The sequence below is a fragment of the Pseudophryne corroboree genome, chromosome 2, assembly GCF_028390025.1.
Source record: "Pseudophryne corroboree isolate aPseCor3 chromosome 2, aPseCor3.hap2, whole genome shotgun sequence".
NCBI lineage: Eukaryota > Metazoa > Chordata > Amphibia > Anura > Myobatrachidae > Pseudophryne > Pseudophryne corroboree.
This window is the reverse complement of record NC_086445.1, coordinates 1,009,031,348-1,009,047,516: the sequence shown is the minus strand read 5'-3', so window position 1 is coordinate 1,009,047,516 and position 16,169 is coordinate 1,009,031,348. Positions and strand designations below refer to the sequence as shown.

General features: G+C 44.6%; 1 protein-coding gene and 1 long non-coding RNA gene across 5 annotated transcripts in view; one reads left to right on the top strand and one right to left on the bottom strand.

Moving 5' to 3' along the window:
• Positions 1 to 16,169, top strand: part of LOC135050259 (uncharacterized) — a 104,338-nt gene that overhangs the window by 65,477 nt on the left and 22,692 nt on the right. The window lies entirely within an intron of this gene.
• The window catches only part of SH3BGR (SH3 domain binding glutamate rich protein), a 154,448-nt gene continuing 149,004 nt past the window's right edge, over positions 10,726 to 16,169 (bottom strand). For all 4 annotated transcript variants that reach the window (XM_063956585.1, XM_063956586.1, XM_063956587.1 and 1 more), the window contains 3 exons: positions 15,033 to 15,068; positions 13,623 to 13,731; positions 10,726 to 11,031 (listed from right to left, as the gene is read on the bottom strand). In XM_063956585.1, coding sequence (XP_063812655.1) covers positions 13,654 to 13,731; positions 15,033 to 15,068 — 114 coding nt within the window. In that variant the 3' untranslated portion in view covers positions 10,726 to 11,031; positions 13,623 to 13,653. The remainder of the gene's footprint in view (positions 11,032 to 13,622; positions 13,732 to 15,032; positions 15,069 to 16,169) is intronic.

Sequence of the window (16,169 nt, the reverse complement as noted above, 5' to 3'; positions counted from 1 at the left end):
TTTTACACCTTGATCCGAGACCACGTTGCCCATAAAGGTAAGTGTATTCACGCCAAATTCACATTTGTCCTTGTTTAGCTTTAGATTCACTTTCTTGGCAAGTTCCATTACTTGTCTCAATCTAGAATCATGTTCTTCCTTTGTAGATCCCCAGACAATAATGTCATCCATCATTGTTTCAACACCTGGAATATGTTCAAAAATCATGTGTATCTTTTTGTGATATACTTCTGGAGCAGACAATATTCCATACGGTAGTCAAAGAAATCTGTATCGACCTTCTGGTGCATTAAATGTACAAAGCTTTGAGCTGGCCTCATCTAGCTTCATTTGCCAGAATCCTGAAGATGCGTCCAATTTACTGAACCATTTTGCTCCCGCAAATTGCGACATGATTTCATCTCTGGTTGGTAGTTTGAAATGTTCTCGTTTAATAGCTTTGTTTAAATCTCTGGGGTCTAGACATATTCTGAGTTGTCCTTTTTTCTTTTCCACAATTACTAAGGAGCTTACCCATTCAGTAGGCTCATCAACTTTCTGTATCACACCCAAGGCTTCCAGGCGATTTAACTCTTGTTTCAGTTTTTCTCTCAGCGCAAACGACACTTTTCTACAGGGGTGTATCACTGAAGAAACTTGCGTGTCTATATTTATTTTATGCTCTCCAGGCAAACAACCTATACCTTCAAACAAGTCTCTGTATTCTGTAAACATTGATTTGCAGTCATCTTCTACTTGTGATGTCACCATAAAAACTTTCTTTAGCAAGCTTAGTTTCTCGCAGGAACTTAATCCTAGAATCGGTTGCACATTTTTATCCACAATCAGTAGAGATGTTTTAAACTGTTGTCCCTTATATTTCACTGTCACTAAGCATGTACCTTTCACAGGAATTTCCTCCCCAGTGTACCCTGTAACTTTCACTTTGGCTGGATGAATTTTAGGTTTTACTCTAAAAGTCTTATAGTCTTGAAACGATATTAAATTCACCTGCGCGCCAGTATCAAGCTTAAAGGGAATGACAATCTCGTTCACAGTTAAAGGGACAATCCATTCTTTCTTATCTGCACTGCAAAGTTCAATGCAATCCACAAAGAATTCCTCTGTTTAACAGCATGCACATTGGTTGTTTCCCTTTTCAGTTTACAGTATTTGGCAAAGTGATTAAGTCTATCACATTTCATGCAGGTTTTACCATAAGCAGGGCACATTTTAGGATTGTGAGCATTTCCACATCTACTACACATTTCATCATTAGACTGTGGCTTAGACTGCTTCATTCTTGAGAATGGAGGTTTGCTTGGCTCTGTTGTCTGCACTACATGTACATTAGCATCAGCTTCCTTGTGTAACGTTTTGGCTTGAAATCTAGTTATTTTTGCAGATCTGCACATAGTCACTGCCTTTTCTAGTGTTAGGTCTTGCTCTCTCAGCAATCTCTCTCTCTGAGTCCATTATCAGGTATTCCACAGACAATACGATCTCTAATCAGTGAATCCTTTAAATCACAAAACTCACAGGTTTTACTGAGTGATTGCAGCTCTGTAACATACTGATCAAATCCATCTACAGACTTCTGATCACATGTGAAAAACTTATATCTTTCATGTCAAATTTTTCCTTGGCACAAAGTAATCTTCAAACTTTTGCATTATAGACGATAGCACCATATTCTGCCCCTCGTCAAACTGAAAACTATTATAAATGTCCAGCACATCCCCTCCTATCACATGGAGGAAAATGGATGCCTTAGTTTTTTCAGCCTCTGTATCAGCTCCACATGCAGCAAGATATATATTAAACCTTTGCTTAAATCTTTTCCAGTTTTCAGACAAGTCACCAGACATCAGCATGCCGGTTGGAGGAGCTAGTTTATCCATGGTTACTCACTGTTTGAAGAGAGGAGCACACTGCAGGCTATGCAGACACAGAGTATCACAGCCTTACAGAATGTTGCAGGATTCTTTCACACTCTGAGAGCACTAGCAGTCCAAGTTAAACTTCTTCTGACACCATGTTTTGTTCATATGTTTGTAAATCCAGTCATCAGGACACAGAGACATGTGAGTTCACTGCTGTGCTGTTTATTCAATCATTAACTCCAGACACACTGCACACTGGACCACCCACTTCCCAGCATCCCCCTGGTCCTAGGGACCATCACTGAAGATTCAGGCTTACACATGTTAGTAAGGGAGTGTCTACAAATATTAAGCATTCTAATACACTAACATCACACGGCTGCACTAAACAGTCTTTCGGAGTACACACTGGAGGGGGGCAATGTAGGTAAAATAAAGCCAGTTTGTGCAAAGGCATCCAAATTGCCTCTTTTTCCTGCCAGTATACATACGGACTGTCTGACATGCCTACTTGGATGCTGTCACTTATATAATCTTCCACCATTCTTTCAATTGGTGACAGAATCATATGCAGTGACAGTAGACATGTCAGTAATCGTTGGCAGGTCTTCAGTCCGGACCAGATATCAGCATTCGCTCCTAACTGCCCTGCATCACTGCTAGAGGGTGGACTCGGAAATCTTATCCTTTTGCTCACAGGCCCAGTTGCGGGAGAAAATGAAGGAGGCTCCTTCCTTTAACATGGCAGTTAGGAGCCGATTGGTTGGTACTTTATCTCGCTCCATTTAATTTTGATAAATCTCCCTCTATATGCTCGGTCTCCATAAGATCTTCATACTAATTCTGAACTATGATTAGTGTTTTAGGTGCCAGGTGAGCTCACCAGGTGAGATTCCCTTCAGTGAGATAACATAATAGATTTCAACTAATTGCTTCTTATTAATATTTACTTATCATACGTAACTAATTTTGATGTGTATTTAATTTTTATTGTTTTCATAAATTATGTATTATAAAGAAAGGTTCTGTACATCTAAAATATTTTCTCAGTCAGTGCACATCCCATTCATTGTGTTTGTTTAATAATATAATCCCATAATCCCATTTTGGCAGCACAAACATACAGTATTAGTAGTGCCTCTGGCACCTCTTTCTCTTTTCTATTTTAATAGTACAGCCCTTACTAGTGGATCCCTGGCACCCAGAACAAGCGTACGCAGTAAACAAAAAGTGCCACATGCCCCTAACATGCCCTTAGGCCCTCTCCACATAACCCTTACATGCCCCTTCACATGCTCCCTGCATGCTCCTCAGTCTTCTTTACATGACCCTCAGCCCTCTCCACATGCCCCTTACATGCCCCTCAGCCTTCTCCACATGACCCTTACATGCCCTTCAGCCCTCTCCACATGTCCCTTACAAGCCTTTCAGTCCTCTCCAACTGCTCATTACATGCCCCTCAGCCATCTCCACATACCCCTCAGCCCTCTCCACATGACTCTTACATGGCCCTCAGCCCTCTCAACATGACCCTTACATGCCCCTCAGCCCTCTCTATATGACTGTCAGCCCTCTCAACATGACCTTTATATGCCTCTCAGCCCTCTTCACATCACCCTTACATGCCCCTTAGATGCCCCTCAGCCCTCTCCACATACCCCTCAGCCTTCTCCACATAATGCTTACATGCCCCCAGACCTCTCCACGTGCCTTTTACATGCCTCTCAGCCCCTTCCACATGACCCTTAGTCTTCTCCACATGACCCATACATGCCCCTCAAACCTCACAACATGCCCCTCGCACAGCCAAATCTTAACCGTCACAGCCACACTTACCTTCGGAATCCCGGCATCAGCGTTCTGGCGGCTGTCGGGATTCCAGCATCAGTATTTCGGTATGAATAGAAGGCAAGCTACAATTGTTTCTTGAACTGTACCCTAAACAATAATCTTGTTTTGGGTGGTGTTATCCATAATGATATACAGTAGGTATTCTTTTGGCACTCTCCAATTTACAAACATAAAGATGTGTCCTCCTAAATCTTTGCTGCAGTCGTGCCAAACAGCTTCTCTCTGTGCACCAGATCCCGTGAGTCTCTGCTGGATTGGGCTTCTTATTCGTCTATAATGCATCTTAGTCACAACCTGATTCCACTAGGATGCACCAGGAGACTGTGCTGATTAATGTGAGACACAACACTTGTATATCTGCATGCTGCTGAGTCTCTGAATCTGTATATGAAGTATTATGATGCTGCGGCTTTTTCCATGCCAAGTTCCGATATGCTCCGTATACAGACTCCGTCACACACAGATATATATACAAGTCAGCATATCAACTTAATCAGCGCAGTCTCCTGGTGCACCCTAGCCGCATCACGCTCATGCAGTTTTGGCAAAAAAATATTCCCGAAGCTAGCAGAGTTGAACGGGACCTGGCGGGACCTGTGACAAATGCTAGTGGCAAGGAGGCCTAACTTTATACAGATGATGTGGCTAGCCCTCTGTGGAGGATAACCTGGGATTGTTTCACAGTCCTTGTCTCGAACATCGCTAATCAATGTGCGATTTAATAAATAATAAAACACGGATCTGTAAACATGCCAACATGTTAGGGATTCCCAGTGTAGATATGCCATCTGGGAGCCTAATGCTTTCCAACTTGCGTGGATATCTGTTTTGCGCCTCTGGAATAGAGCCTTGCTAGTTGGGAATGATAGGAGAAATTCCATACCGCGGCCACGCCTTGGGGTTTATTTAAAAAAAAAAAAAATTCTAATAAACTTGACATTGTATCAAGGCTCTTTCTCAGATAATTATTCAAACATGGGGAAAATATTATAAGACCTGGATAAATTTATAGAATATGACAGTTTTAGGGACGTTAGGGACCCACCTGATGAAGCCACCTAGCCGTGGTAGGTGGGCCCATATTTTTGGCCCTAAATTGTGCTAAGAACCTCAATTTCACTCCATGTTAAAGTGTACAGTTTATTGTAATTGTTCTGATTACCAGTATTCTTAGTGCTTGGAGTGTGCACCTGCATTTTCTCTTTTTCTGCGTGATGATATTATATCTTCCAAGTGGACAAGCAAAATGATTTTGGAGAACTGACGGAGCAATGATGGATGTGGACATTGAGGCTGTAGTTCTATTAATAGTAAAATTATCATATACTGTAGTAACAAAAAGTAAAGAGAACATATATTTAAAAATATAACAGGTAGAAGTAGAATGGCGAAAACATAACTGAAACTGTACAGAGGGCCTGATGGGCGCAGTTGCATTAACTACTGAATTTTTTTCCAGATTCGTAATATGCATATACTAGTTCCAGCTTTCCCCTTGCGTACTTGTTTGTGCCGGAAAGTGCAATCCCTGAGATTACCATTTTCAATGGCCATGAATGGTGTAAACAAGCCACCGTGGGCGCTTCATCGCTCTTACCATCGGCATTTGCATTAGCCTATGGCAGACGCAGTGTCTCCTATTCCTCTGTGGCCTGTGGCTGGGGTACTGCATATGAGAATGCACAGGCTTGCATTGACATGACCACATAACACCAATAACACACCCACGAAGGGCCTTTTTTGCAATTACTTCATACCACGTCCGAGTGACCACCCAGGAACGTCCATGGTTTTTCCTCTTTCATGCATGCGCAGTAGCTATAATCGCTCAGCAGCGCAGATATCAGCAATGCCGCCACCTCTGCATCCGGACCATAATCACTCTTACGCATGTAATACCAAATATGAGCCAGCAAACAGAAACATAGAACGTGACGGCAGATAAACACTAGGGATGAGCGGGTTCGGTTCCTCGGAATCCGAACCCGCCTGAACTTCATGTTTTTTTACACGGGGCCGAGCGACTCGGATCTTCCCGCCTTGCTCGGTTAACCCGAGCGCGCCCGAACGTCATCATCCCGCTGTCGGATTCTCGCGAGGCTCGGATTCTATCGCGAGACTCGGATTCTATATAAGGAGCCGCGCGTCGCCGCCATTTTCACACGTGCATTGAGATTCATAGGGAGAGGACGTGGCTGGCGTCCTCTCCGTTTATAGAGAAGAGAGTGAGACAGTAGAGAGAGACACAGTAGTAATTTTGGGGAGCATTAGGAGGAGTACTAGTTACTTGCTGAAGTGATAGATAGTGTGACTGTATATTATCTGACTTGTGGGGGAGACACTGACAGTGGGGAGCAGTTAGAGTCTGAGAGCAGGACTCAGGAGTACATATAACGTACAGTGCACACTTTTGCTGCCAGAGTGCCACACTGCCATTGTGACCACACTGACCACCAGTATAATATATATTGTGATTGTCTGCTTAGGAGTACTACTTGCAAGTTGCTGATAGTGTGACCAGTGACCTGACCACCAGTCACCACCAGTTTAATATATATATATATATATATATATATATATATATATAATTGTATATAATATATATATAATATTGTATACCACCTACCCGTGGTTTTTTTTTTTCTTTCTTCTTTATACATACTACTATAGTAGCTTACTGTAGCAGTCTGCGGTGCTGCTGAGCTGACTGTGTCCAGCAGGTCCGTCATCAGTCATTACATAATAAATATATATACCTGTCCGGCTGCAGTACTAGTGATATTATATATATATATATATTGATTTCATCTCATTATCATCCAGTCTATATTAGCAGCAGACACAGGCCCTCATTCCGAGTTGATCGCTCGCAAGGCGATTTTAGCAGAGTTACACACGCTAAGCCGCCGCCTACTGGGAGTGAATCTTAGCTTCTTAAAATTGCGAACGATGTATTCGCAATATTGCGATTACAAACTACTTAGCAGTTTCAGAGTAGCTTCAGACTTACTCGGCATCTGCGATCAGTTCAGTGCTTGTCGTTCCTGGTTTGACGTCACAAACACACCCAGCGTTCGCCCAGACACTCCCCCGTTTCTCCAGCCACTCCTGCATTTTTTCCGGAAACGGTAGCGTTTTCATCCACACGCCCATAAAACGCCGTGTTTCCGCCCAGTAACACCCATTTCCTGTCAATCACATTACGTTCGCCGGAGCGAAGAAAAAGCCGTGAGTAAAAAAACTATCTACATAGCAAAATTACTTGGCGCAGTCGCAGTGCGAACATTGCGCATGCATACTAAGCAGAAAAACGCTGCGATGCGATGAAATTTACCGAGCGAACAACTCGGAATGAGGGCCACAGTACGGTAGTCCACGGCTGTAGCTACCTCTGTGTCGGCAGTCGCTCGTCCATCCATAATTGTATACCACCTACCCGTGGTTTTTTTTTTTTCTTTCTTCTTTATACATACTACTATAGTAGCTTACTGTAGCAGTCTGCGGTGCTGCTGAGCTGACAGTGTCCAGCAGGTCCGTCATCAGTCATTACATAATAAATATATATACCTGTCCGGCTGCAGTACTAGTGATATTATATATATATATATTGATTTCATCTCATTATCATCCAGTCTATATTAGCAGCAGACACAGTACGGTAGTCCACGGCTGTAGCTACCTCTGTGTCGGCAGTCGCTCGTCCATCCATAATTGTATACCACCTACCCGTGTTTTTTCTTTTTCTTTCTTCTTTATACATACTACTATAGTAACTTACTGTAGCAGTCTGCGGTGCTGCTGAGCTGACAGTGTCCAGCAGGTCCGTCATCAGTCATTACATAATAAATATATCTACCTGTCCGGCTGCAGTACTAGTGTGATATAATATATATTGATTTCATCTCATTATCATCCAGTCTATATTAGCAGCAGACACAGTACGGTAGTCCACGGCTGTAGCTACCTCTGTGTCGGCAGTCGCTCGTCCATCCATAATTGTATACCACCTACCCGTGGTTTTTTTTTTTTCTTTCTTCTTTATACATACTACTATAGTAGCTTACTGTAGCAGTCTGCGGTGCTGCTGAGCTGACAGTGTCCAGCAGGTCCGTCATCAGTCATTACATAATAAATATATATACCTGTCCGGCTGCAGTACTAGTGATATTATATATATATATATATATATATATTGATTTCATCTCATTATCATTATTGAAAGAATGGTGGAGGATTATATGAGTGACCGCATCCAAGTAGGCACGTCAGACAGTCCGTACTTATACTGGCAGGAAAAAGAGGCAATTTGGAGGCCCTTGCACAAACTGGCTTTATTCTACCTAAGTTGCCCTCCCACAAGTGTGTACTCCGAAAGAGTGTTTAGTGCCGCCGCTCACCTTGTCAGCAATCTGCGTACGAGGTTACTTCCAAAAAATGTGGAGAAGATGATGTTCATTAAAATGAATTATAATCAATTCCTCCGTGGAGACATTGACCAGCAGCAATTGCCTCCACAAAGTACACAGGGAGCTGAGATGGTGGATTCCAGTGGGGACGAATTGATAATCTGTGAGGAGCGGGATGTACACGGTGATATATCGGAGGATGATGATGAGGTGGACATCTTGCCTCTGTAGAGCCAGTTTGTGCAAGGAGAGATTAATTGCTTCTTTTTCGGTGGGGGTCCAAACCAACCCGTCATTTCAGTCACAGTCGTGTGGCAGACCCTGTCACTGAAATGATGGGTTGGTTAAAGTGTGCATGTCCTGTTTATACAACATAAGGGTGGGTGGGAGGGCCCAAGGACAATTCCATCTTGCACCTCTTTTTTCTTTCATTTTTATTTGCGTCATGTGCTGTTTGGGGAGTGTTTTTTGGAAGGGCCATCCTGCGTGACACTGCAGTGCCACTCCTAGATGGGCCAGGTGTTTGTGTCGGCCACTAGGGTCGCTTATCTTACTCACACAGCTACCTCATTGCGCCTCTTTTTTTCTTCTTTGCGTCATGTGCTGTTTGGGGAGTGTTTTTTGGAAGGGCCATCCTGCGTGACACTGCAGTGCCACTCCTAGATGGGCCAGGTGTTTGTGTCGGCCACTAGGGTCGCTTATCTTACTCACACAGCTACCTCATTGCGCCTCTTTTTTTCTTCTTTGCGTCATGTGCTGTTTGGGGAGTGTTTTTTGGAAGGGCCATCCTGCGTGACACTGCAGTGCCACTCCTAGATGGGCCAGGTGTTTGTGTCGGCCACTAGGGTCGCTTAGCTTAGTCATCCAGCGACCTCGGTGCAAATTTTAGGACTAAAAATAATAGTGAGGTGTGAGGTATTCAGAATAGACTGAAAATGAGTGGAAATTATGGTTTTTGAGGTTAATAATACTTTGGGATCAAAATGACCCCCAAATTCTATGATTTAAGCTGTTTTTTAGGGTTTTTTGAAAAAAACACCCGAATCCAAAACACACCCGAATCCGACAAAAAAAATTCGGTGAGGTTTTGCCAAAACGCGGTCGAACCCAAAACACGGCCGCGGAACCGAACCCAAAACCAAAACACAAAACCCGAAAAATTTCAAGTGCACATCCCTAATAAACACTTGGCCCATACACACACACTTACACCCTAGATTTATTTGTTGTCAGGAGCCAATTAATATACCAGTTTATTTTTGAATTGTGGGAGGAGACGCAAGCATGGGGAGAGGATGTGCATAGTGATCATGTCTGTCTGTATGACGTTCCCCTCTGCATTACTTTGTGTAGCAGTGCTCCTCACAGTGACTGTAGGAGGGGGTGAATAGTGATCATGTCTCTCTATATGACGTTCCCCTCTGCATTACTTTGTGTAGCAGTGCTCCTCACAGTGACTGTAGGAGGGGGTGCATAGTGATCATGTCTCTCTATATGACGTTCCCCTCTGCATTACTTTGTGTAGCAGTGCTCCTCACAGTGACTGTAGGAGGAGGTGCATAGTGATCATGTCTCTATATGACGTTCCCATCTGCATTACTTTGTGTAGCAGTGCTCCTCACAGTGACTGTAGGAGGAGGTGCATAGTGATCATGTCTCTCTATATGACGTTCCCATCTGCATTACTTTGTGTAGCAGTGCTCCTCACAGTGACTGTAGGAGGAGGTGCATAGTGATCATGTCTCTCTATATGACGTTCCCATCTGCATTACTTTGTGTAGCAGTGCTCCTCACAGTGACTGTAGGAGGGGGTGCATAGTGATCATGTCTCTCTATATGACGTTCCCCTCTGCATTACTTTGTGTAGCAGTGCTCCTCACAGTGACTGTAGGAGGAGGTGCATAGTGTTCATGTCTCTCTGTATGACGTTCCCCTCTGCATTACTTTGTGTAGCAGTGCTCCTCACAGTGACTGTAGGAGGGGGTGCATAGTGATCATGTCTGTCTGTATGACGTTCCCCTCTGCATTACTTTGTATAGCAGTGCTCTTCACAGTGACTGTAGTAGAAGGTGCATAGTGATCATGTCTGTCTGTATGACGTTCCCCTCTGCATTACTTTGTGTAGCAGTGCTCCTCACAGTGACTGTAGTAGAAGGTGCATAGTGATCATGTCTGTCTGTATGACGTTCCCCTCTGCATTACTTTGTGTGGCAGTGCTCCTCCCAGTGACTGTAGGAGGAGGTGCATAGTGTTCATGTCTCTCTGTATGACGTTCCCCTCTGCATTACTTTGTGTAGCAGTGCTCCTCACAGTGACTGTAGGAGGGGGTGCATAGTGATCATGTCTCGCATTGACTATTGGTGGAGATCCTTGTGATCATACATTTGGTGTTACATGATCTTCCTCATAATCTGGTGTACAGTGCTCCTCACAGTGACTGTAGGAGGATGTGCTCAGTGTCCATGTCTGGGTATGACATGAACACCTGTAAATGTGGCCACTTGTAGATGATCCAGTACCTGTACAAAACATCATCTTTTTTTTTAGCTAATTATTTTCTTGCAAATCCCATAGGAATATAAATTGAGAAAATTCCCAAGTCCCCATTACAAACAATACAACTTTTATTTCTAACTTTATTACAAATTGTGTTCACAATATAAGTTCACATATCCAGGTTATAACAAATCCAGCGGATATTCAGTGCAAAGTGTTATACGGACAATCATGTGAAAAGCCCTTGTTGAAATGAGGATAAAGTGCCAAAAAGAGGCTTTGCAGAGGAGTTCTTACTTAGTCCTTATCTAGAGCGCCAACCTGTATGATTCCGAAATATTCTTTGTGGAAACAAATTGCAGTGTAGTCTGTAGTCGCCAAGTGCAGTTCATTTGTGAGATATCATTGTGGGCAGCCTACAAGAAAGAAAGAATATAAAATCCCCATTTTCTATATGCTGCAGCCTCTCGCTCAAATACATATTTTTCACAATATACAAAACTTAAATTGGAAGTATGTCGCAATTGGCAACATGTCACAAATGTATGAATACAAGGGATATAACACTGTATGGACGCTTTCAGTACACAGTGGGGGAAATTCAGACCCGATTGCTTGCTAGCGTTCTTTGCAGTGCTGCGATACGGTCAGAACTGCGCATGCGTATGCACCACAATGCGCAGGCGCGTCGCACAGGTACAAAGCTCATCGCCGCTCAGCGATGGGTTTGTGCGAAGAATCCATTCGCGCGGCAATCACAGGGAGATTGACAGGAAGAAGGCGTTTGTGGGTGGTAACTGACCATTTTCTGGGAGTGGTTGGAAAAACGCAGGCGTGTCCATGCGTTTGCAGGGCAGGTGTCTGATGTCAATTCCAGTCCCAGACAGGCTGAAGTGATCACAGCAGCTGAGTAAGTCCTGGGCTGTGCAGAGACTGCACAAGATCTGTTTGTACAGCTCTGCTACACATGCGTTCGCACACTTCCTTTAAAATGTGGTCAAACCACAACTTCCATATGCATCAATCTCCGGAAAGCAAAACCTCTGAAGCTTGTTCCTGATCTATATATCGATGGTGTTGCTTAATAGAAGCTTATGGCCTTCTCATCACAGCCTTCCCCGAGAGGGATCCAATAGGATCCTTTGCCAGTGTCCCTTGCTTGCACTGGCCGACAGCCGTGCATCCGCAAAAGGATTTCAGGGTCATAAACCTGGTAGTTCTCACACCGCAAAAGCTGTATCACGGTTCTAATCGCAAACCTTCATGCATAAGGAATTACTTCATGCATACGTATTCAAAATGCTTCATACATACCGCCCAGTATCTGGCTTAACAAACCTTTTCAATTACTAGAGTTTGTGTGGGCTTCTTACACAAAGGTTTATTGGGGAGATTCAGAATAGATCGCTATTGAGACTGAAATTGCAATTGTCTCAAACTGCTACTGTGAAAAATCGCACACAAAGTGGCGTCCAGAAATATTAAAAGACACCCATAGTGCAATTGCAGAGGTGCGATCCATATGCAGAAACCAAGTACCATCGACAGTTGCGATTGACCCAGAATAATGCGGGTACATGCTCCGAAAATGGTCATGACATGGCCTGCATTTTTCCAACCATTCCCCACAAACGCCATGTTAACACCCATGAACGTTCACTTCCTGTCAATCACTCTGCAATTGCATTTCACTGAGGCTGCGATCGCACGATGATCGCAATGTGGCTTTCGCACATGCACAAAGCTCTCACAGCTGATGCAAAGTCTTCCGATAATTGGACGATTTGCGTTTTTGGAATCTAGCAATCCAAGCTGAATGTGGGCCTCCGTTTGTAAATTAATGAAATGAAGTTTGCTTTTCTGTCACAAGGTGGCAGCACAACACAGATTGTCCATCAATGTTAGATTATGTTACATTTTAAATAGAAAATAATACTATAAAAACAAAACAAAATACATTTTATGTCATAGGTTAATGGTGAACTGTGTTGTCATGACGGTCGTTAAAGCAATGCAAAACAAAAAATGACTGCGGTTTCTCAATCCAAACTACTGTAACTTCTGTGGGTCTCCCAGACTAAAACTAGAGATAGGTTTGGAATTACTGGTTAAGGCCTGAGGCATACTCTAAAGTGTCTACTCTCCAATTACATCCACCGGACCAAGGACCTAATTCAGACCCGATCGTAGATGTGCGAAGAAACGTATACAGATGGAGCCGAGCTCATCTGAGGCGGCTCCATCACAAACAAGCACTCCTGGCAAGGCTAGATGATGCGTCCGCCTAGTCATTCCGGGAGTGCACAGAGACTCTCCCATTCAGAGCGTCTCTGTCCGGGCGCATGGAGGGAGACGCTCTCCATTCAAGTGAATGGGGCGCGGCTCCGTTGCGGGCGCGCCTAGTCACAGACGGAGCCACGACTAACGTGGCTCAATCTGTATCTACGATCAAATTCATTGACGTGGGGTGACGCCCAGCACAGGGCAAGTCCGCCCCGCATGACGGATCCAGCCCCCCCGGTAGTGATGCTTTTGCATGTTTCGAGTAGCCCCCTGCCCACGCAGCCTAGAAGGCAGACTGCTAGCCGCTATGTTAAGGGTCACAGCGGCTGCGTGTGACGTTGCGCAACCGCAGCAACCTGTCCCAGCAACAACACCTCCGTTGTCCGGACCGCGCCCCTTAAATGGAGCATTGATGACCACAAAACGCGGCGTCGACACCCTGTTCACACCCCCCTCCAGGTCTTAAACTACGTTCTGAGGAGAACGCAGTTTAGGACCTTACACAAGTGCGTACCGGCATACACACATGCGCAGATGGATCAGCGACAGCATCTGAATAAGTCCCCAAGGGTAGTAGTGTAGGGTGCCATGGCTTAACGCCACTGGAGGGCAGCGTGGGTGATTTTCCAGTTAAAGAGGGTTATTATATCAGTGGTACAGTATATAATATGTTATTTATATTATTTAAACAAAAATATATCAGTGAGTGAACAAGACAAATGACCTGAATAAAAGTATAGGGACAATACCGATCCCTATGATTCTTCCTCTTCCTCTTCTCCCTCTTCTTCCTGTTCCTCTCCTTCTTGCTCATCATCTGCTTCTGCTGCCACCTGGAAATGGAAGACACAAATTATTGGTGGTGATAGAGCAGAGCTGGGAAGATCTAGGTTTCATGCCTCAGATAGTAATATGCATATAATGTACATGTATAACGCACAACACCCACTATCAGGAATCAGTCGTACTCTACAAATGTAACCATCGCTGGGAACTAGGAGGGTGGCACACAGCCTCTGCCGTTGACTGACAACAGAAATAATGGAGCTTCAATGTCAACCGTTCCTCCCAACCCAACCTAAATTCATCAGTGGATTTTCAGTCTAGTGACACAAGTAGAGACGGGGGAAGGACAACTCTGCCCACATTCTGGCAAAAGTTTGGCTGAGGAATAGTAATAAGTTAAACAAATCTTTTTTTTATGAGCATAAATAATTTTCACAGGGATGATGCAACATGGGTAAAAAGGGTTAATGGCCCAAACACTTGCATATAGCCAGTGCCGGATTACCAAATAGGCAGAGTAGGCACCCGCCTATGGGCCCTGCGTCTTTTAGGGGCCCCGCGACAACAGATCAAATAATAATGATTTGATCTTGCAAGAAAATTACAATCAAGCTTTCTTACATTGTTTCTAAAAGATGAAAAAAAAATATTCAATTCAAAGAAACAAAAACTTTACATTAAAGACTCTGTAGAGAAAATACTGTATTAATGTCATGTACCCATCAACAACTTAAAGTACATAAACCATAGACATCAGATTCATATTACAGTTTCCAGATCGTAGGTTGTTGGTTGGTAAAATAAAAAATGTATTAGGAGATAATCTGCGGGGGGCCCCCGAGATTTCGACTGTCTGGGGGCCTCCACAAGATTTAATCCAACAGTGCATATCGGGTGGTCTTCAGTTTGCCGGCTGTTGGGATCCCGGCGCCGGAATCCCGACACCCGGCATACCGACACCTTTTCTCCCTCTTGGGGGTCCACAACTTCCCTGGAGGGAGAATAGATAGCGTGGCGCACCACCGTGCCCGCAGCGTGGCGAGTGCAGTGAGCCCGCAAGGGGCTCCTTTGCACTCGCCCAGCTGTCGGTATGCCGGCGCCGGTATGGTGGCCGCCGGCATACTATACTACACCCCTGCATATCGCCCCATCTAAAATATCAGGGCAAATGCAATTGTGGGTGCCTATTAAACAACTGAATCACCCCTTATGGATCAAGCATACAATTTCTTGTGCGAATGGCATCCAATTCACTTCACATTAAATCCAGAGGAAGAGCGCGCCCTCCTTCGGCATTTGCCACTGTTGAGAAATTAAAAGCAAATGATAAATTCTGTTTCTACTTTACCTCCTCTGCTGCTGCTGCTGCTGCTTCTTCTTCTTCCTGCATAAGTAACACATAACAGAGAGTTAGAGAAAAGGTTAAGAAGAGAGATGTAGCGTGGTGGTGAATAAGGAGAAGTTAATAAATAAATAAGGAGATGTGTACTAGACAAGTGGTATGTGAGTGTGAGTCTCATCATTGCTCACAGTTTAGTATAGGCAGCGCCTCCATACTGCACGTGCAGGTAAGCTCAGGCTATGATGAGATGTGAAGGATGCAAGCTAGTGAGGGCAGACCCAGACTAACCTATGCTGTAGGCAGGGGCGGATCTTGGAGCAGGCAAGCTCCATGCAATGGCCCAGAGCTACCACAGACCGACACCAGCGCCCAGACCGGACTCCGTAACGGGGAAGGAGAGGTGCACGCCACGCTCTCCTTCCCCAGACGCAGACCATCGGCAGCTAAGCAGCAGCAGCGCTACGGAGGAGGAGGCCCGAGGCAGTGAGCACTGCTGGGGAGGGGCAGTATGTATATCTGCCACTATACAGAGGGCAGTATATGTAACTAGGAGTGTAGAGGGAGCATTATATGTAATTGGCACTATACAGGGGGCAGTATATGTATCTGGCAATATACAGGGGGCAGTATGTGTAACTGGCACTGTACACCCCACCGCACAGGCTGCATCCATTTTTTAAATACTTAACCCTCCGCAGTCCCGCGCTGACGTCAGCAGCACTCTGGAATCACCGTGAAAAGGGTGCAGCTGTTTTTTTCATGGTGTTCTGCGCATATGCAGTAGAAAAATCTCTTGGAAATTGGCCTCCGTGCCATTTTCCCAGTGATCTGTGCATGCACAGTAGAGTCTGAGACCACTAGTGCTCAGACTCTCTAGTGCTGCCGGCTGAGAAGCGGGGCCCGAACGGAGGAGGCAGCACACGGGCCTCCTCCTCTCTTAAAGCGCCCCTTATATATAGTATATATATCTGGCAATATACAGGGGACAGTATGTGTAACTGGCACTATAGAGGGGGAAGTATGTGTAACTAGCACTATAGAGGGGGCATTATTTGTAACTGGCACTATACTAGGGGCAGTATATGTATCTGGCACTAAACAGGGGGCATTATGTGTAACTAGCACTATAGAGGGGGCATTATG